Genomic DNA, 23,456 nt, shown 5'->3' with positions numbered 1-23,456 from the left:
CATTCTTACTTTAATGCCTCTACCTTCACCATGTTGGTTACAGGTGTGGCAAAGTTGACAGTGTTTAGCCACATCTCTCCCATCCCTTTCCACCACCAGCATCAGGTGATTTTGCTTGTCATCTTGTTCCTTTCTATGTGCTGGGGCCTTTGGTCTAAATTTAAAAGTTTCTGCTGTATGCGTGGTGATGTTACCACCTTTCTCTCTTTTCTCCATACTTTGTCTTTTCCTGTTCTTTGGTTTGTTCTACTGCACGCAACTTCCTGCAGCTCTTTGGTATTAACTGTATCTCCATTAACAGCCCCCAATGGTTGACCTTCTGGGGAGCCCAAACCATGTGGCTGCTTCATCAGCCCAAGCATTTCCCTTTGTGGTGGTGCTTCTATCTTCCAATGTGATTTTATCTTTAATACTGCTGCTTCTCTGGGAGCCAGGCTGCTTCCAGCAAATCCCTAACCCTTTGCTTATGCTGAATGTGAGATGGTATATCCTCTTCATTTCCAAGCCATCATTAATAGAGGATGACTGCAAATGGGCACTCTCTATCTATTTAAATGTTAATTTTGTGGTCCGCTCCCTGTTTGAGAGCCTCCAATAAAACTAGTAACTACCACCTACACTGAGCAAGACCTGCTCTTCCTGCTACAGTTTTCCCTTTCTCATTTACTATAGCCCAAACTCTCCTTGGTTCACCATCCACATACTTTCATGATCCATCAACAATATATGTACCAACTGCTTTTCTTTCTAAAGAGTCTTCTGCTATCCTACCTCCTAACCATTACCTCCCTCACCCCTATGTTTGTGCTGCTAACCTTCCTGTATCAAATAAGTGGTGGGGTTCATGCCTGTATGTCTTACAATTGTTACTCCCTCGTATTGTGGCAAACTGCTTCCTGTTTAAGTGCTCTAACTGTCTGAGACTAACTGTAGTCATCTTGTGTTTGATAATTATACCAGTGTGCAGTATTATGTGTCCCATTGGGTAAGGAGCTATGTTACTTGGCCTGCCATGCCATGCAGTCTATTTAATTGGTAGTCCTGCTGCTAATCATTAATAGAGGCTGTTTTGTGGTGTAATATCCTATAGGTCTGTTTATTTCTGTACAGTTCTGACTTATTACTGCATGTAATTCCCATTCTGGAATTGGTGGTACAGGTGATATGATTTGCTTATATGTGATAACCCTAAGGCTAGTGTGGAGCACATTGCCGTTTTGAGTTGAACAAAGGTTACCTGTTCCTGGATCTAGATTGGGTTGGGATATCTGGTCGGCATGGACGAGTTGGACTGAAGGGTCTGTTTCCGTGCTGTACATCTCTATGACTCTATCTGATCCTTGGCTGTCCTTGGCTAGTCCTTGAAGTGGACTAGCCTTTTCAGAAAGATCCTAGGTCCTAAGGTTTAGAACATTAGAACAATACAGTGCAGAAGAAGCCCTTCATCCCTCAATGTTGAGCTGACCTGTGAACTAGTCTAAACTAATCCCTCTACACTATCCCATCATCATCCATGGGTTTATCTAAGCATTGTTTAAATTTCCCTAATGTAGCTGAGTTAACTACATTGATACGCAGGGCATTCCACGCCCTTAAAGAACCTGCCTCTGATATCTGTCTTAAATCTATCCCCCCCTCAATTTGAGGGTATGCCCCCCTCATACAAGTTGACATGATCATCCTAGGAAAATTACTTCCACTGTATACCCTATTTAATACTCTGATGATCTTGTATGTCTCTATCAAATCCCCTCTCAGCCTTCTTTTTTCCAATGAGAACATACCTAAGTGTCTCAGCCTTTCCTTTATAAGACCTTCCCTCCAGACCAGGTAACATTCTGGTAAATCTCCTCTGTACCTTTTTTCCAATGCTTCCACATCCTTCCTGTAATGGGGCGAACAGAACTGTGCACAATACTCCAAGTGTGGCCATGCTAGCTTTTTGTATAGTTGCAGCATGACATTACGTCTCCGGAATTCAATCCCTCTACCAATAAAACCGTATATGCCTCCTTAACAGCGCTATCAACTGGGGTGGCAACTTTCAGGGATCTATTTACATGGACTCCAAGATCTCTCTGCATACCCAGACTACCATGAATCTTTCCATTGACCCAGTATTCTGCCTTCCTGTTATTCGTCCCAAAGTGAATCACCTCACATTTATCTGCATTGAACTCCCATTTGCCACCCCTCAGCCCAATTCTGCAGTTTATCCATGTCCCCCTGCAACCTGCAACATTCTTCCACATTGTCCACTACACCACCGACTTTAGTGTCATCTGCAAACTTACTAACCCATCCACTTATGTCTGCATTCAAATCATTTATAAAAATGACAAACCGCAGTGGTCCCAAAACCGATCCTTGTGGCGCACCACTCATAGCCGGCACTCCAGACTGAATACTTTCCATCAGCCACCAGTCGCTGCCTTCTTATAGAAAACCAGTTTCTAATCCAAACTGCTAAATCACCCTTAATCCCATGCCTCTGCATTTTCTTCAACAGCCTGAAGTCCATATTCACCATGTCAACTGCCGTACCCTCATTCACATGCTTGTTCATCTTCTCAAAAAACTCAGTGGCGTTTGTGCGCCATGACCTGCCCTTGACAAAACTGTTGACTATCTGCAACCAAATTGTTGCTTGCTAGATGATTATAAATTCTATCTCTTATAATCCTTTCCACAACTTTTTCGACAACAGACATAAGGCTCACTGGTCTATAATTACCTGGATCATCTCTACTGCCCTTCTTGAATAAGAACACAAAATTAGCAATCCTCCAGTCTTCTGGTACTAAACCTGGAGATAACGACAACTCAAAGATCAAAGCCAAAGGCTCCAACACCACCACCCTAGCTTCCCAGAGAATCCCAGATAAATCCCATCGGCCCAGGGGACTTGTCTACTTTCATTCCGTCTAGAATTGATAACCCCTCTTCGTAGCTAACTTCAATCCTTTCTAGTCTAATATTTCGTATCTCGTCCTTCTCCTCTACAATATTCTCCTTTTCCTGAGTGAAAACAGATGAGAAATATTCATTTAGCACCTCTCCAATCTCCACAGGGTCCACACACAACTTCCCACTTATGTCTTTGACTGCCCCTATTCCTACCCTAGTCATCCTTTTATTCCTCACATACCTTCAGAAAGCTTTAAGGTTTTCCTTTATTCTACCTGCTAAAGACTGCTCATGTCCTCTCGTTGCTCTTCTTAACTCTCTCTTTCAAACCTTCCTAGCTAATCTGTAACTTTCCATTGCCTCATCTGGGTAATCCAAGATGGAGGACGGGGAAAATTTCTGGCTGTAACAGCTGCTCCTTTTTATTGAGGTATTTTAAGTGTTGGAGGTGATTTCCTTGAATTCCACAAGCAGCAATCACTGTTTCATACGCTGTTGCATTGTTTTGGAACTGCGGTTTGTCATTTTGTTTTGGAAAAAAAAGTCAAAAATACAGCAGTTTTAAAAGGGAGAAGAACAGACAAAGGAAGCACATGGTGAGGTCATTGCAAGAGAGAAAGAAACTGACACCACAGTGTACCTGCACAGTTACTGCCTTTGTTGTTTGAGTTCATGTATCGCTGGACATCCGAGTGCAGCTGAGAAAATTAACAAACAGTGAAATTCACAATTGATCTTGGAAGAACTGTTTTGGGCAGTCACAGCACAGAATCAGATAAGTGAATAGTTTTAAGTGTACCCGACAGTCTGCAGGAGTGAGTAGAGTGGGTTCTTTTTTGATTATATTTTTTGAGATATGTCTCTTGCTTGAACTTAAATTAATAGTTAGGGCTTATGTTTTAACCTGGAGCAGTGTTTTGTAGAGGAATAACTCTGTGTTATTTTCTGGGTCTGTAGATTGTGAAGGAGCAAAAATGGCCTTTAGTAGAGGGATATGCGCTTCTTGTCAGATGTGGGAGTTTAAGGAGAGTTTACAGGTTATTGTGAATTATATCTGCAATGATTGCTGTTGGTTGCAAATCTGATCAGATCAAATGGATCGGTTGGAGAGACAGTAATGAGGAATTTGCAACAGCAACGGTATGTGATAGATGGCAGTTAAAGTCGCAGATACAGTCACATAGATATGTTAACTCCAGGAAAGGTAAGAGAGGTAGGCAGTTAGGGCAGGAGTCTTCTGTGGCTGTCTCCATTTCAAACAAGTATGGTGTTTTGGAAAATGTAGGGGGTGATCAATTCACAGGGAATGTAGCTCGAACAGCCGAATTTCTGGTATTGAGACTGCCTCTAATGCAATGAGGGGTACATCGGGTTTCAAGAGATCAATTGTGTTGGGGGATTCTCGAGTCCAAGGTACAGACAGACGTTTCTGTGGCCAGCAGCGAAAAATCAGAATGTTATGTTGCTTCCCTGGTGCCAGGATCAAGGATGTCTGAGAGGGTGCAGAATGTTCTCAAGGGGAAGAGGGGCCAGCAAGCGGTCATTGTCCACATTGGAACCAACGGCTTAGGAAGGGAAAGGTTGCGATTCAGAAGGGAGATTACAGAGAGTTAGGCAGGAATTTAAAAAAGAGGTCCTCGAGATTAGTAATATCTGGATTACTTCCGGATATTATGAGCTAGTGAGGGCAGGAATAGGAGGATAGAATGATGAGTGCATGGCTAAGGAGCTGGTATGGGGGAAGGATTCACATTTTTGGACCATTGGAATCTCTTTTGAGGTAGAAGTGACCTGTACTGGAAGGACGTATTGAACCTAATTTGGAAGGGGACTAATATACTGGCAGGGAAATTTGCTAGAGGTTCTCGGGAGGATTTAAACTAGTATGTTGGGGGGGGGGGACCCAGGGAGAGCAATCTGAGACTGGTACAGTTGAGAACAGAAGCAAGTCAAACAGTCAGGGCAGGCAGGGACAAGGTAGGACTAATAAATTAAACTGCATTTATTTCAATGTAAAGGAAGGCAGATGAACTCAGGACATGGTTAGGAACATGGGACTGGGATCTCATAGCAATACAGAAACATGGCTCAGGATGGACAGGACTGGGAGCTTAATGTTCCAGGATACAAATGCTACAAGAAGGATAGAAAGGGAGGCAAGAGAGGAGGGGGAGTGGCGTTTTTGATTAGGGATAGCATTGCAGCTGTACTGAGGGAGGATATTGCGGGAACTACATCCAGGGAAGTTATTTGGGTGGAACGGAGAAATAACTAAGGGATGATCACCTTATTGGTATTGTATTATAGACCCCCCAGTAGTCCGAGGGAAATTGAGAAACAAACTTGAAAGGAGGTCTCAGCTATCTGTAAGAAGGGTGGTTATGGTAGGGGATTTTAACTTTCCAAACATCGACTGGGACTGCCATAGTGTTAAGGGTTTAGATGGAGAGGAATTTCTTAAGTACGTACAAGACAAGTTTCTGATTCAGTACGTGGATGTACCTATTAGAGAAGGTGCAAAACTTGACTTACTCCTGGGAAATAAGACAGAGCAGGTGACTGAGGTGTCAGTGGGGGAGTACTTTGGGGCTAGTGACCATAATTCTTTTTGATTTAAAATAGCAATGGAAAGGATGGACCAGATCTAAAAGTTGAAGTTCTAAATTGGAGAAAGGCCAATTTTGACGGTATTAGGCAAGAACTTTCGAAAGCTGATTGAGGGCAGATGTTTGCAAGTAAGATGTTTGCAAGATGGCTGGAAAATGTGAAGCCTTCAGAAATGAGATAACGAGAATCCAGAGAAAGTATATTCCTGTCAGGGTGAAAGGAAAGACTGGTAGGTATAGGGAATGCTGGATGACTAAAGAAATTGAGGGTTTGGTTAAGAAAAAGAAGGAAGCATATGTCAGGTATAGACAGGATAGATCTAGTGAATCCTTAGAGTATAAAGGCAGTAGGAGTATACGTAAGAGGGAAATCAGGATGGCAAAAAGAGGACTTGAGATAGCTATTGGCAAATAGAATTATGGAAAATCCAAACGGCTTTCCAAATATATTAGGGACAAAATCGGGCCCTGCAAAATCAGCAAGGTGGCCTTTATGTGGAGCCGCGGAAAATGGGGGAAATACTAAACGAGTATTTTGCATTAGTGTTTACAGTGGAAAAGAACATGGAAGATATAAAATGTAGGGAAATAGATGGTGACATAGTCATAGAGATGTACAGCATGGAAACAAACCCTTCGGTCCAATCTGTCCATGCGGACCAGATATCCCAACCCAATCTAGTCCCACCTGGCAGCACCTGGCCCATATCCCACTAAACCCTTCCTATTCATATACCCATCCAAATACCTCTTAAATGTTGCAATTGTACCAGCACCACCACATCCTCTGGCAGCTCGTTCCATACACGTACCACCCTCTGGGTGAAAAAGTTGCCCCTTAGGTCTCTTTTATATCTTTCCCCTCTCACCCTCAACCTATGCCGTCTAGTTCTGGACTCCCTGACCCCAGAGAAAATACTTTGTCTATTTATCCTATCCATGCCCCTCATAATTTTATAAAGCTCTATAAGGTCATCCCTCAGTCTCTGACGCTCCAGGAAAACATCCCCAGGCTGTTCAGCCTCTCCCTGTAGCTCAGATCCTCCAACCCTGGCAACCTCCTTGTAAGTCTTTTCTGAACGATTTCAAGTTTCACAACATCTTTCCAATAGGAAGGAGACCAGAATTGCACGCAGTATTCCAACAGTGGCCTAGCCAATGTCCTGTACAGCCGCGATATTACCTCCCAACTCCTGTACTCAATACTCCGACCAATAAAGGAAAGCATACCAAATGCCTCCTTCACTATCCTATCTACCTGCGACTCCACTTTCAAGGAGCTTTGAACCTGCACTCCAAGGTCTCTTTGTTCAGCAACACTCCCTAGGACCTTACCATTAAGTGTATAAGTCCTGCTAAGATTTGCTTTCCCAAATGCAGTACCTCGCATTTATCTGAATTAAACTCCATCTGCCACTTCTCAGCCCATTGGCCCATCTGGTCCAGATCCTGTTGTAATCTGGCATCTTGATAAAATGTCCATATTACAGAGGAGGAATTGCTGGATGCCTTGAAACGCATGAAATTGAATAAATCCCCAGGACCTGATCAGGTGTACCCGAGAACTCTGTGGGAAGCTAGAGAAGTGATTGCTGGGCCTCTTGCTGAGATATTTGCATCACCGATATTCACAGGTGAGGTGCTGGAAGACTGGAGGTTGGCTAATGTGGTGCCACTGTTTTAAGAAGTGTGGTAAGAACAAGCCAGGGAACTATAGGCCAGTGAGTTTGACATCAGTGGTGGGCAAGTTGTTGGAGGGAATCCTGAGGGACAGGATGTACATGTATTTGGCAAGGCAAGGTCTGATTAGGGATAATCAACATAGCTTTGTGTGTGGGAAATCATGACTCACTAACTTGATTGAGTTTTTTGAAGAAGTAACAAAGAGGATTGATAATGGCAGAGCGGTAGATGTGATCTGTGTGGACTTCAGTAAGGCGTTCGACAAGGTTCCCCATGGGAAACTAGTTAGCAAGATTAGATCTCACGGAATATAGAGAGGACTAGCCATTTGGTTACAGAACTGGCTCAAAGGTAGAAGACAAAGGGTGGTGGTGGAGGGTTGTTTTTCAGACTGGAGGCCTGTGACCAGTGGAGTGCCACAAGGATCGGTGCTGTGCCCTCTACTTTTTGTCATTTACATGAATGATTTGGATGTGAGCATAAGAGGTATAATTAGTAAGTTGCAGATGACACCAAAATTAGAGGTGTAGTAGACAGCGAAAAATGTTACCTCAGATTACAACAGGATTTTGATCAGATGGGCCAATGGGCTGAGAAGTGGCAGGTGGAGTTTAATTCAGATAAATGCGAGGTGCTACATTTTGGGAAAACAAATCTTAGCAGGACTTAATCACCTTAATGGTAAGGTCTGAGGTAGTGTTGCTGAACAAAGACACCTTGGAGTGCATGTTCGTAGCTCCTTGAAAGTGGAGTCGCAGATAGTGAATAAGGTGTTTGGTATGCTTTCTTTTATTGGTAAGAGTATTGAGTACAGGAGTTGAGTGGTCATGTTGCGGCTGTACAGGACATTGGTTAGGCCACTATTGGAATATTGCATGCAATTCTGGTCTCCTTCGTATCGGAAAGATGTTGTGAGGATATTGCCAGGATTGGAGGATTTGAGTTATAGGGAAAGGCTGAACAGGCTGGGGCTGTTTTCCCTGGAGCGTCGGAGGCTGAGGGGTGACCTTATAGATGTTTATACAATCATGAGGGGCATGGATAGGGTAAATAGACAAAGTCTTTTCCCTGGGGTCGGGGAGTCCAGTACTAGAGGGCATAGGTTTAGGGTGAGAGGGGTAAGATATAAAAGAAACCTGAAGGGCAACGTTTTCACACAGAGTGTGGTAAGTGTATGGAATGAGCTGCTAGAGGAAGTCGTAGAGGCTGATACAATTGCAGCATTTAAAAGGCATTTGGATGGATATATGAATAGGAAGGGTTTGGTGGGATATGGGCTGGGTCAAGTGGGACTAGATTGGGTTGGGATATCTGGTCGGCATGGATGGGTTGGACCGTGCTGTACATCTGACTCTCTCTGAACCATCTCGTCTCATTTTCACATAAGCCGCCTCCTTCCCCTTAACAAGAGATGCAATTTCTGTAGTAAACTACAGTTTCCTTACCGTATCACTCCCTCCCTGCCTGGCAGGGACATACCTATCAAGGATACGCAATATCTGTTCCTTAGACCAGCTCCACGTTTCGATTGTCCCCATCCCCTGCATTTTGCTACCCCATTCTGTGCCTCCTTAGTTTTGCCTAATCGCATTATTATTGCCCTTGCTCCATTGATAACTCTTTCCTTGTGGCATGTATGTATCCCTTTCCATTGCTCAACTAAACATAACTGAATTATGGCCACTTTCTCAAATTGCTCACCTACCACTAAATCAAACATCTGGCCTGGTTCATTACCCAAACACCAGATCCAGTACGGCCTCCCCTCTTGTCGGTCCATCGACATACTGTGTCAGGAAACCCTCCTGCTCACTGGGCAAAAACTGATCCATCCTATGTACGAGAGTTACAGCATTTCCAGTCAATGTTGGGGAAGTTAAAGTCCACCCTGTTGCTTTCACTCCTATCCAGTATTGTTTTGCCTATCCTCTCCTCCACATCCTTGGAACTCTGCAGAGGCCTATTAAAAAAAAATCTTCCAGTAGTGTGACCTCTCCTCTCCTGTTTCTCACCTTTAGCCTATACTACCTCAGTAGACAAATCCTCGTCAAAAGTTTTGGATACTTCTGGCATTGAGGTAGACACACTTTAAACCAACTTGCAGTCTGCCAGCACATTCCTGTGACTGTAAAATCCTGTCCAGGCCCTCCCTACTCTCATCCTCCTGTGCGCTGGAACTACACCTCACGTTCCCATCCCCCTGCTGAACTAGTTTAAACCCACCCGAATAGCACCAGCATGTTTCCCACCCAGGATATTAATTAGTACCCCTCTGATTCAAGTGAACACCATCCTGTTTATAGAGGTCCCACTTTCCCAGAATGAGCCCCAATTATCCATGTTTCTGAAACCCTCCCTCTTGCACCATCCCTGCAGCCATATCTTCAACTGATATCTTTCCCTATTCCTTGCCTCGCTCTCACGTGGCATGGGTAACAAACCAGAGATAACCACTCTCTCTCTGTCTGTCTGTCTGGGCTCTCAGCTTCCACCCTAGCTCCTTAAAGTACTGCCTTACATCCCTATCCCTCTTTCTACCTATGTTGTTGGTACCTACGTGGACCACGACTTGGGGCTGGTCCCTCTCTCCCTTCAAGACCCCAAAGACATGATCCGAGACCCCTCCAATCCTGGCACCTGAAAGGCAACACACCAACTGTGAGTCTTGTTCATTTCCAACAAACCTTCTATCTGATCCTCTAACTATTGAGTCCCCAATGACTAACACTGTCCTCCTTTCCCTTGAATCTCGTTCGTTCCCAACAAACCACCTACCTGACCCTCTAACTATTAACTAATTTTCCTCACTGTAGTTAGTTGGGACATATTCTGCTCTCCATGGGAGAGCTTGGGATGCTATGCTGATGTCGTATCTCAGATAGGTGACTTGGTCCCTTTCCAGCTGAAGTTTGATGGAATTGGCTTCTAGGCCAACTGTCTCTAATACTGAGAGGACTTTTGCTCAGACCTTAGTGTGGCTAGCGGGGTTTATTGAGGCAATTAGTAGGTTGTCTACATATTAAAGGATTACTCCTCCTTCCAGAATTAGCTGGACTCTTTTCAAAGCTGGGCTAATATGAAATCTTTGAGGCAGTCAGGTCCAAGTATATCGGGCCTATGCCACCATAAATGCAAACATATCTTGGCATTTAGCATGAGGCAGGATAGACCAGAATCCATATATAATATGGTGTGTAATTTAAGATTTTCTCACTGTACTACATTCTGTTGCTCTGACACCTAAGTGCTTGACTAACTCCCTTACAATTTCAGCTTTACTTTTGTCCATGGTTAGATCCAATTCTAACCCCTTTGTTAATTCTAAAACTATGGCCTTCTTGTGTCTTTATAAACTTTCTTGGCAAATTTGGGAATCAACTTCAAATCCCAGAACCTCTTTAGCAATCTTAAGAGCTATTTCTCTCATTTTTAATTTAACCAACCACAAGTAACTGAAATTAAACAAATTGTCTCTAGGACTCTAATCGGCACATGTTTAAAACTGCTGGGATCTTTCCTACCCCAAATCTGTTCAAATCTGTCAAAATCTCAGACTGGATCTGTCTAAACCTGTCCAAATCACAGACTCAAGCCCCCAAACTGTTACGACAAAGCAATGAACCCTTCTGTTAATTAAACCAAACATTCAGAAAAGCTCACCTTGCCAAAGTATGAATGACAGAGAACTCCCCAAATTCGACTATTTAAACAAAAAATACTATAAATTTATTCCTTAACTCTAAAGGTGAACATTAGACAACAACTATTCACAACTCTAAGCCCCTCTTTTTCTTAACTGCTTGTTGTCTGCCTCCAACTCTATACAATATACTGTTCCAATAAAAACCTTTTTATTAAAGTTACATCAACTTAATTTCAAAACCACACAGCAGCTGTCCTCATCAATGTCTTTTTTCTTTTGGCTGAAGATCTGCCTGGGTTGTCGTGTCTCTTTTATTGTGAATATTTTTCATGTGAACAAGGTACTTTTGTTAGAGAGTGTTTTTGAATGGCAGTGTTTCTCGATGGCAGTTACTCTCTGTATGACTTTGAAAATGCCTGCTTATACAACGGATCATCTCACTGGTTTGAGATTTGCAAAAACCATCAATTCAAACTTGATTGGGTTTTTGTATCCTGGGGCATAATTTAAACTGATTAATTTTGAATTACTGTCAGAACAGCAACTAACTCGGGTATTTGTCTCCTAGCCAAATGTTACATATTTTCAATTTCCCAGTACACTCTGAGACTGCTAACTAGTTATATGACAGGTACTTTTAAGTTCTCAGTGCAAAACAGTATTCACTCTTTTAAAGGTACAGTACACGTCTTTAACTTCATAACAGGTAAATGTGGTGTAAATGTGTTTTAAATCATTAAATGTTGTAGCTTGACCCACTACTATGGGATATTCCCATTTAATAATCTTGTTAAGGTCTGTATAGTCCACTATGAGATGGTGTGACTTGTCTGGTTTCTTCACAGGCTACATAGGCATGTTAATTTCAGAGTATGTGGCCTCATGACTCCCCATTTTCCTAATTATTCTGCTACTTCTCCTATTATTAGCGCTTTTGTTTTAGTGGTTTACTGTTTTTGGGGTGAGTGCAGCTTTTCCTCAATCTTAAGGTGATACATTCAGATCTTTCAACAGTCCTGTTTATGTTTTGCTTACAAATTTGGATATGCTAATGCCACAATGCTCCACATTCCTTTTCTTTTATCAGCTGGGGTAAATTGAGCAAGTGGCTACTCGAACTTCCACAAGTGTGGACCATTGTTTTAAAATTCTAGCACAGAGGGTTTGGTTGCTGTCCGAGCGAATAACTGCTCCTTACAGTCATCATACATTGTTGTCCATAATGGTTCTCTCAGTATTACAACAAATCCATGATCTTCTGGGAGTGCTAATGGTATCCGTTTCTAGCAATAGCAATATTATCTGACTTAAGTCTTGCTTTGAGGAGGTTTTTCCTGGGGATTGGTTATATACATGATTGTGCTGGCTATCAGGAGATGCATGTCCATCATTGAGATGGCCAGCCCAGTATCTACCAACATGCAACACAATCTATCCTCTACAGTGGCTTGTATGTATGTTTAGGGGTCCCCACTCAGGATCATGTCACTATCCAAGGCCTCTACCCGTACTTTGATATGAGGGTTTTCAAAAGTTCCACTAAATCACTCCTTGGTATCTGAACTATGAAAACCCTGGTTTGAGGTTGGTTTTCTGGTTCTGCTTCCCTAAAGGACGTTAATGAACCAAACGGATTTTTCCAACAATTGACAATGGATTCATGGTTATCATTAGACTCTTAATTTCAGATCCTGGGAATCCACAGATTCCCTACAGTGTGAAATGGGCCATTTGCCCAATGAATCCACACTGATTTTCCAAAGACCATCCCACCCACCCATCTCCTATCTATGTAACTTTGCATTTCCATGACTAACCCACTCATCCCTGAACACCACAGGTAATTCAGCATAGCCAATCTGCACATCTTTGGACCATAGGAGGAAACCAGAGTATCCGGCGGAAACCCACACAGACACTGGGAGAATGTATAAACTCCATACAGAGTCATCCGAGGGTAGAATCAAATCCAGGTCCCTTGTGCTGTGAGGCAGCAGTGCTAAACACCGTGCCACCATGCCACCCTAGATGTTTATTGAATTCAAATTCCACTATCTGACATTGTGGAATTTGAACGAGAATCCCCAGATCATAACCTGGGTCTCTGGATTAACAGTCCAGTGATAGTACCACTAGGCTGTTGCCTCTCCACCTTAAGTTATTCTGCCTTCATGCCATTTTTTTTAACACTTCCAAATATATCCCATAAGTTCAGCTTGGATCCTAGAACCCAGAATTGATCCTATATGCTTGACTTTCCTTTCCTGTACAGGTTCCTTTAGGCCCTTGTTTTGTTGTGGTAACATTGTTTCTAATTGATGCTAATGCATTTTGATCCTATTTCTGAATATGTTAATTTTCTTCTGGTAAGTATCTCCCCTTTACATCCGTACTTTATCCATTATCCCTTGCGGTAGTCTTTCCCGTATGGCTTGGGTGTTGGGCTTTTACCAGTACATGTACATTGTCTTGGGTGATGTCGTGCCCCTCTATCAGGTTGTCCAATTTGTGCAAAACTTCTCTATTCCTATTGTTACATTGCAGTCAAGGAAGCTTATTTTCAGCATTTGTCTGTCTGCAGTTACGAATGGTTCAGTTACAACAGTCTCAATTGTCTCCTTGTCCACAGTCCTTTGTACCCTTCTTATTGGTGCTGTGTTTGGGTTATAAGGGGTCGTGCTCCCAAATTCTTATGTTTGTGATTCGAAAGTTCTGGTGTTGGACTAGAGTGGACAAAGTCAGATGTCAGAGTTGAGAGTGTGTCGTGCTGAAAAAGCACAGCAGGTCATGCAGCATACAAGGAGTAGGAGAATCTGTTTCAGGCAGGAATGAGGCTGGAAGCCTTGGGTGGAGAGATAAATGGGAGCGGGGTGGGGCTGGGGAGAAGGTGGATAGACGTGGGGGTGAAGGTGATAGGTCGGAGAGGAGATGGAGGGGATAGGTGGGAAGGAAGATTGACAGGTGGGACAGTCATGGGGAAGGTTGGATCTGGGGGGGGGGGGGGGGGAGGGGAATGTGTAAACTGGTGAAGTCCACATTGATGCCCTAGGGCATCAAAGGGTCCCCAGGGGCAAGATGAGGCGTTCTTCCTCCAGGCATTGGGTGGTGACGGAGTGGCGATGGAGGCGGCCCAGGACCTGCATTTCCTCGGCAGAGTAGGAGGGGGAATTGAAGTGTTCGGTCAGGGGGTGGTGGGATTGATTGGTGCGGGTGTCCTGAAGATGTTCTCTGAAGGGCTCTGTGAGGTGGTGTCCAGTCTCCCCAGTGTAGAGGAGACTGCATTAGGAGCAATGAATACAATAAATGACATTTGTGGAAGTGCAGGTGAAACTTTGATGGATGTGGAAGGCTCCTTTGGGGCCTTGGATGGAGGTGACGGGAGAGGTATGAGCGCAGGTTTTGCAATTTCTGCAGTGGCAAGGGAAGGTGCTGTGAAGGGAGGTGGGTAGTTAGGGGACTTGACCAGGTAGTCATAGAGGGAACATTCTTTGTGGAAAGCGGATAGGGGTGGGGAAGGAAATATATCCCTGGTGTGGGATCCGTTTGTAGGTGGCGGAAATGTCAGCAGATGATACAATTTATGTGGAGGTTGATGGGGTGGAAGGTGAGGATCAGGTGGGTTCTGTCCTTGTTGCAGTTGGAGGGGTGGGGTTAGAGGGTGGAGGTGTGGGACATGGATGAGGTGTGTTGGAGGGTATCTTCAACTATGTGGTCTTTCAAGAAGGAGGCCATGTGGTGTGTTCTGTGGTGAGACTGGTCCTCCTGGGAGCAGATACAGTGGAGGCAGAGGAATTGGGAATACGGGATAGCATTTTTGCATGAGATAACCCAAGTCCTCTCCTCTGCCCTGAAGCTCTCGGCCACATCCTCAAGCAGACTTGCTACCAAACCACATCTCCTTCCTCAGTACCTGCCTACAGAACCATCTGATCCCACATGGACTCTGGACCACATTTAGACCAACTCAGTTTGGACCTGAACAGGATACCCAGTACACACTACAAATTCGAAACGTTCAGCAACGATTCTTTTTCCGGATCCTCCACTCCATGCTATCAGCCATGCGCCGCCATCTACTCTAGCTACAGTCATACTGCCCCAGCTCAGAGCCTCACTTTCTCAGACCTGCAGCGGACCTGTGTATTTCTACACCCTCTGAAGGATAGTCTCAACAAACTGTATTTATCTACTTCATCGGACATAAAAGAGTGCAAGCTAAACAAACTTTCATGTTCATCACTCCATAGACGTGCTTCCTTGAACCTTCCAGAACCTTCTCCTGGCCTCTAGAACTGCCCAGATGTTATAGCCACACAACTGTTCTTCCACTACTGCGATGACATCACTTTTGCCACTGACGACACCACATGGCCCGCAGCCACTGCTGACCACACAACCAGCTCCACTACTGTAGAGACTACTGCTGCCTCGATCACCGCACGATCCACTGCCGCCACTAGATTCACTATTACAGACATAATACCTACCTTGAGAATCACTTCTGCCCCGGTAATTGCCGCCGCGGCAGTCACTTCCGCCCCGCTGGTGTGTTATATCTGTGACATCACTTCTTCTGCTGCCACTGACATCAGCAGCCGAGTACCCAATAGTAACGTTGCCCTTCCTGCCCGTGATGTCACTTCCACCCTCATTAACACAGCCACCCCCTTTTGTGATCATCACTTCTTTTGGTGACGTCACTTTTGACTCTATAACCGTGCCCATTCAAGCAACTGTCTCTGCCCCCACCTTGAACTCCAGCCCCACTCCAGGTCCTCGCTGCCATCCCTGCCGTGTCTTCCATTCCCCAGACCTTCCCCTCACTGATGATGAACATTTAGTCCTCAATAAAGGTCTCACCTTTGTCCCTCTACGCTCCCAGATTAATGAGTTCCACACGCTGTAACCTTGAATGTTTCTTCCGCCTTTGCCTCCCCCTCCATGCCTACTTTTTTAACCAAGACACCTGCCCACCCACTGAGGACCCCTTCGCCCATCTCTAACACACCCCATCCATCTGGACTCCCCGTGTTGGCCTCCTAATCGCCCTTGACCTCTTTATTTCAAACTGCTGCCATGACATCGACCGCCTCAATCTGTCCAACTGCCTCACCCACTCCAACCTCTCGCCCTCACAACGCACAGCCCTCCACTCCCTTCACTCCAACCCCAACCTCACCATCAAACCAGCGGACAAAAGGGGCGCAGTGGTAGTTTGGCACACTGACCTCTACACTGCTGAATCCCGACGCCAACTCGAAGACATCTCCTCTTAGATTAGATTACATTACATTACATTACATTACAGTGTGGAAACAGGCCCTTCGGCCCAACAAGTCCACACCGACCCGCCAAAGCGCAACCCACCCATACCCCTACATTTACCCCTTACCTAACACTACGGGCAATTTAGCATGGCCAATTCACCTGACCTGCACATCTTTGGATTGTGGGAGGAAACCGGAGCACCCAGAGGAAACCCACGCAGACAAGGGGAGAATGTGCAAACTCCACACGGGAATTGAAACCGGGTCTCTGGCACTGTGAGGCAGCAGTGCTAACCACTGTGCCACTGTGCTGCCACACTCCTACTGCCTGCTCGACCATGACCATGACCCCGCATCATCAAACCACCATCTCCCAGACCATATACAACCTCATCACCTCAGGGGATATCCCACACACAGCTTCCAACCTCAATTTGAGAACACCTTCCCCCCCCCCACCCCCGATTTTACCTCCTACCCAAGATCCACAAGCCTGACTACCCAGGCCGACCCATCGTCTCAGCCTGCTCCTGCCCCACCAAATTCATCTCCACCTACTTCGATACTGTCCTATCCCCCTAGTCCAGGAACTCTCCACATACGTTCGAGTCAGCACCCACACCCTCCATCTCCTCCAAGACTTCCATTTCCCCAGCCCCCAATGCCTCATCGTCACCATGGACATCCAGTTTTTTCCTCTCCTGACGTCCCCACCAGTACTGTTCTACTGACATTCATTTGTTTGGCTGAACTGTCCTCACCCTCAACGACTTCTCCTTCAAATCTTCCCACTTCCTCCAGACGAAAGGGCCTGAGCTATGCCTTTTCTTTGTCGGCTACGTAGAACAGTTCATCTTCAGGAGTTACACTGGCAGCACTCCCCACCTTTTCCTCAGCTACATCAATGATTGCGTTGGTGTCATCTTGTGCTCCCACGAGGAGGTCAAACAGTACATCAACTTCACCAACAGATTCCACCCTGACCTTAAATTCGCCTGAACCATCTCTGACACCACCCTCCCCTTCTTGGATCTCTCCCTCTCCACCAACGATGATCAATTCAATGCTGACATTTTTTACAAACCCACCGCCTCCCACAGCTATCTGGATTGCACATCTTCCCACCCTACCTCCTGCAAAAATTCTATCCCGTGTTCCCAATTCCTCCGCCTCTGCTGCATCTGCTCCCAGGAGGACCATTTCCACCACAGAACATACTAGATGGTCACCTCCTTTAAAGACCACAATGACCCCTCCCATGTGGTTGAAGATGCCCTCCAATGCATCTCCTCCATGCCCCACACCTCCACCCTCGAACCCCACCCCTCCAACTGCAACAAGGACTAAACACCCCCCCACCCCCCCCCCCCCCCCCCACCCCCAAGCTCACCTTCCATCCCACCAATCTCCGCATAAATTGCATCATCCACAAACATTTCCGCCATCTGCAAATGGACTCCATCACCAGAAATATATTTCCGTCCCCACCCCTATCCGCTTTCCACAAAGACCATTCCCTCTGCGACTACTTTGTCAGGTCCACACCCCCTAACAACCCACCCTCCCCTCCTGGCAACTTCCCCTGCCACTGCAGGAATTGCAAAACCTGCACCCACACCTCTCCCCTGACCTCCGACCAAGCTCCAAAGGAGCCTTCCCCACACCCATTAATGCTTCACCCGCACTTCCACACATCATTTATTGTATCTGTTGCTCCCGATGTGGTCTCTTCTACACTGGGGAAACTGGACACCTCCTCGCAAATCACTTTGGCGAACATCTTTGAGACACCCGCACCAATCAACCCCACCATCCCGTGGTCAAACATTTCAACTCCCCCACCCCCACTCTGCTGAGGAAATACAGGTCCTGGGCCACCTCCATCACCACCCAAGCCTGGAGGAAGAATGCCTCATCTTTCCCCCCCTCCCCACCTCGGGACCTTTCAACCCTAGGGCTTAAATGTAGTCTTCACCAGTTTCCTCTTTTCCCCTACCCCAGATCTTACCCCACTTCCAACCTTCCAGCTGAACACTGTCCTCATGACCTATCCCACCTGACAATCTTCCTTCCCACTTATCCACTCCACCCTCTTCTCCGATCTATCACCTTCACCCCCACTTCCATCCACCTATTGCATTCTCAGCTACCTTCTCCCCAGTTCCACCCCCTCTCATTTATCTCTCCACCCAGGAGGCTCCCAGCCTCATTCCTGGTGAAGGGCTCTGGCCTGAAACATCGATTCTCCTGCCCCTCGGAGGCTGCATGACCTGCTGAGCTTTTCTAGCACCACACACTCTTGACTCTGATCTCCAGCATCTGCAGTCTGCACTTTCTCCAAAGTCAGAGGTTACACAGCACCACGTTATAGTCCAGCAGGTTTATTTGAAATCACAAGCTTTCGAACCACTTCTGAATACCTTCTGGACCCCATTAAAAACCTCCTATTTCTTCACCCTCCCTGTTTGAGGCCGTCATCATCCGTTTGTCTTGTGACTTATTCTCCCTGAGTACTCCTAAGTTTGTCTAGATCAGTCTTTCGGTAATCTTACCTTTCCCAGTAAGGTTGCCTGTCAGTTTCAGCTTCACCTCCCTAGCTATTGGTATATCACTGAAATCAACTGTGTTAGTCTTTGAACAGTTTCACGTCTCTTGCTATTGGTCTGCCTGTGCTTTTCTCCCTCCTCTTCCCATGATCAATTAATTGTTTGCAGCAGTAAACTAGTGGTTCCGCTTTGATGAACAAACACTGTGTTATTTTGTTCTTTAATTATTGGAGTGAGTCTGAGGCCATGACTGGTTAGATCCTCTACATATGCGTGGTAAATGACATACTCACCCGACTGGGGCTCCCGTCACAGTCTTCCGACGACTTGGTTTGCCGACTGTGCCAACTGTTTGGAGAACTCAATCCACTTCTCAGAGGTCGAACCGTGAGTGTTATTCAGCAGCTGGTTTACTCCGTCATATTCAGGGACAATGTACAGTGACCAATCTCAGCAAACTCTGAAGACTCTTGGCCACGCACACACCCTTATGCATAATTACAACTCCTGATCACTTTATGAATCCCTTTGTACATGATTACAACAGCTAACAGAGCAATATAGTTATGCCTAATAGCTTGTTGCATATGTGGCATCAGTATTCTACAGGCTTTGTATGTCGGGTCTTTGTTGCACTATTTTCCTAATTTTGCCCTTGAGGAGAATGGAAGAAGACTTATTTTGAATCCAACACCAGCAAGACTAGTTGGGCTGAATGACCTGCTTCAGTGCTGTGTGTTCTATGCAGTTCATGTTTACTGCATTCACTGCAGAGTGTATATCTATTATATCTATCAGTTTCTGTTAATTGATCAATATTTATTCCTGTTCTTAGTTTGTCTTCAAGGCTACTTAAAGAAAAGTTAGAGAACAAATTTCAAAAGTTCTTTTAGTGATGATTAAATTGAAATAAAGAAGGTAATATGCTAGAATAACTCAGCAAATCTGGCAGCATCTGTAGAGAATGAAACAGCGTAAATGTTTCAAATCACGAAAGACTGTCCTTTGGGAATTTTAAATTAAGTTTTCAACATCTAACTTGGGTGAGAAAGGGACAAAATGTTCAGTCAGACTGTGTTGATTAAAGTACTATGTTAATATATATAATATATATGTTATGTTACTGTTGATAGCTTTTAGAGAAAGTATATGGTACAAAAGGGGTGATTTGGCCCATCTTGTCTAGGCTAGCCCAAAGACACCCAGATGCTCTTTCTAATCTCATCTTCCTGCACATAGCCAATAGCCCTTTAACTTACAGCACATAAAGTGCAGATCCAGGAACTTTTTAAGAGTTTTAGGGTCTCTGCCTCTGCCACCAACTTGAGAAGTAAATTCCAGACACACTCCACCATGTGTGTTAAAAAGTTTCTCGTTCCATCTCGTGCTTAGCTTAAATTGTGTTATTACTTTCATTTTATAAACATTTTAGTTCAAATGGAGACGATGCTTTCTCTTTCTAATTCAAATATATTTTTCCTGAAAGTAGCATTCATAAATAAATAGGAAGCCTTTGATTGCCTAGCCATTGTTTTTTGACAGTTATATTTATATTAAACCATGAAAAGAAAGTCTTTACTCATAATTTCAGTTCTTTTAAAAATAAAAGTCAAATTAAATTTTGGAAATAAAGTGGGTGAGAGACTTGAAATAACTTGAGTGACAGCGGAGTGAAGAAGGGAGGATGCAAAGTTAATTTGATGTTCCAACAGGAAAGAAGTTGTGCAGTGATGGGAATGAGAAACACCAGTTTCTTGTTTTCAGCATATTTTAGATAGTGTTCTCTTCATCAGTCAAGTACAGTTTTGTTTAAGCAAACCTAGTTTTGGCACGTTTCTGGTATCTAATTGGCTTGACTACTAAAAACAAACTTTACAAAGTATGAAACAGAGTCAGTTGTTTAGATTATATATAGAAAAACAAATGCATGCTGATATGGAAGCTATAAAGCAATCTTTAAATACTAGTTATTTCTAAGCTGTAAAGTGAAATTGAGCTGAAATTCTACTCTGCAGTCTTCCTTGGCCAAACAATTAAATTCTGACCTTTTTAATCATCTTATTAAGGAATGGGATTTGGGGATAGTGCAGGAGGAGAGTTGGGTAGGCAGTCTGTCATGATCATGTCAAACTTGTCAGAAACAGGCTTGAAGAGCCTGGAAAGCCAACCCTAGACTCCCATTTTTGTGTCTTGTTAGCTCATTATTTAGTTAATTGTGGTTGTGACCTTAAAGGCTCACATATTTATCTTTAAATGATAAATCAACATCTGCATTTACAAACAGCATAGTAACTGATCTGGAAGGTCTTAAGTCCCTGCTATTTCATTTTTCAATATATCGGCCTTATTTTAATGATGGTTGGAGAAAGTTTGAACATTCCCAATTTATATTCTATTTGTAAAAATGTTTTTGAAGATAATTTTTTGTAATGTTTTTTGGTTTTAAAAATACTCATTACTTTATCATTGCCATTTATAAGAAATGCAGTCACAGGCTGGCAGGAGTGGCAGATAACTTTTCAACCAAATCATTTTCATAATCACATTGTTTAAAGAAAGAGGATCATCAGAGAAGCAAATAATGAATAGGGTATCTGACACCCAAGTACCAAACATCTATGAAATCTTACCCTCGCTTTCTGCTGTTGCTCCAAATCTCTGTTCACAAGATAAGCCTAATAAATTAGGCTTCCTTAGTTGTGGTCAATAACATTCGTAGAAAGAGACCTGAACAATAAGATTTGTTCCCACTGTTAATAAATAAAATTATGAAAAGGGTCATATGTAAGATTATTTGAATGTCCTTTCTTTGTATGCAGGGCAAACACATTGCTGGAGAAAGTTGCAGCTGCAGTGGAGCAGTCTGCATTTTACAGTGCTCTTTGGGGGAGTATTCTGACCAGCCCTGCTGTACGGTTACCAGGGATCATCTATGTACTCGCTCATCTGAATCGGAAGCTTTCTATGGAGGACCAACTTTATATTATTGGCAGTGACATTGAACTGATGGTACTAATTTTCATATTTTTAAGTAAATCTATCTCTGCATGTATTGGCCGTATCATGTTGGTTGAGGTTTGAAAGCTATAGCAATTTTTTGCAATTTAGTTTTACCAGATGCTACAACAAAGGAAGCAAGTCGTAGTGAGTTCAGAAATGTTGAGTGTCGAGACTAAGGCAAGGCTGAATGATCTTTAATGCTAGGAGTGTAATAGGTAAGACTGATCAGTAAATGACACATGGGAGTATGATATTGTTGCTATCATGGAAACATTGTTGAGGGAAGGACTAGACTGACAACTAAACATTTCGGGGTACAGGCTCTTTAGGCAAATAGCAGAGGATGTAAAAAGGGTGGTGGTGTTGCACTATTAATTAAGTAATCCATTACTGCAATAAGGAGCGATGATATCTTGGAAAGGTCCTTAAATGAGGCTTTGTGGCTAGAACCTAAGAATGTTAATGGTGCAGCTACTTTACTGGGAGTGTGTTATAGACCCATTCAGTGGGAAATAAAAGACCAAATATGTAGATAGTTCAGAGGTGTGTAAGAGTAATAATCAGGTAATTATGCTGGGGGATTTCAATTTTCCTAACCAGTTTGAATAAATATAGAATTAAGGGTCCAGAGGGGTGGATTTCTTGAAATGTGTCCAGGGGAGTTTTTTTATTATAACGTTGAAGGCCCAACAGGGGATGGTGCAGTGCTGGATCTAGTTGTGGGGAAAGAAGCCAGACAAGTGTTCGATGTGACAGTGGGGGAGCATTTAGACAATAGATAACCCTGATATGGTACGGTTCAATTTTCTTCTGTTCAAGGAAAATGAGAGCCTGTAAAAGACAGCTTTGGGTTGGGGGAAGATAGATTTTTTAAAAATGAAACAGGAGCTCGCCACAGTATACTGGGAACAAGTCCTTATGGATAAATCTGCAGTGGAGAAATGGGGGAGGAGGAAGGTAGCATTCAAAAAGGAGCTGGGGAGAGTATAGATCCAACATGTGCCCTTTAGAGGGAAATGTAGGAGTAATAAGTTCAGAGAACTCCTAGATGTCTAGGACAATTCAGGACCAGATAGGAAGAAGAATAAGGCTTTTAGCAATAGATTCCTTTGTTTGCGAGTGTCTTCCCACCAGTACCAAATGAGCATATGTTTTTAAACAAGCCAATTTAACCTGGCTTTCTTAATTAAATAAGGAAAGATTAATAATAAGTAGTTACAAAATGCGAGAGGAATTAGTAGCACAACATGTCTATCATAGTTTAGAAATAAAAAGCAAGTCCAAATAGGTAATAAATTTTGTTCCTGAATAAATGTTCCTGAGTAGTTGAACCTCCTTAGCATCAGCAGTAATGTTATCAGTAGCATTTGATATGGGTAGCAGAAACAGTCAGTTTCACCACCCTAGTTTTATAGATTTGTTGAAATTCTGTATATTGATTCTTGATTGTGTTCGAATTCCAGCATTTAGCAGGGAGACTGTGTCCTTTAGTTGCCCTCATAGAGTCATAGAAGTGTACAGCATGGAAATAGACCCTTTGTCCCAACTTGTCCATGCAGACCAGGTTTCCTAAACTGAACTAGCCGTATTTATCTGTATTTAGTCCCCCTAAACCTTTCCTATCCATATACCTGTCCAAATGTCTTTTAAATGTTATAATTGTACTCAGCTTTACCACTTCCTCTGGCAGCTCGTTCTATATGTGCACCACCCTTTCTGTGAAAAAGTTGCCCCTCAGACCCCTTTTAAATCTTTCCCCTCTCACTTTAAACTTTAAGCCCTCTGGTTTTGAATTCCCCTACAT

At 43.8% G+C, this 23,456-nt stretch overlaps 1 protein-coding gene across 8 annotated transcripts in view; it reads left to right on the top strand.

The window, feature by feature from the left end:
- dop1a (DOP1 leucine zipper like protein A) overlaps positions 1-23,456 on the top strand; it is a 344,210-nt gene that overhangs the window by 65,921 nt on the left and 254,833 nt on the right. For all 8 annotated transcript variants that reach the window (XM_072581124.1, XM_072581119.1, XM_072581125.1 and 5 more), the window contains exon 6: positions 21,472-21,661. In XM_072581124.1, coding sequence (XP_072437225.1) covers positions 21,472-21,661 — 190 coding nt within the window. The remainder of the gene's footprint in view (positions 1-21,471; positions 21,662-23,456) is intronic.

Source organism: Chiloscyllium punctatum, chromosome 11 (assembly GCF_047496795.1).
Source record: "Chiloscyllium punctatum isolate Juve2018m chromosome 11, sChiPun1.3, whole genome shotgun sequence".
NCBI classification, from domain to species: domain Eukaryota; kingdom Metazoa; phylum Chordata; class Chondrichthyes; order Orectolobiformes; family Hemiscylliidae; genus Chiloscyllium; species Chiloscyllium punctatum.
This window is presented reverse-complemented; position numbering and strand designations above follow the sequence as displayed.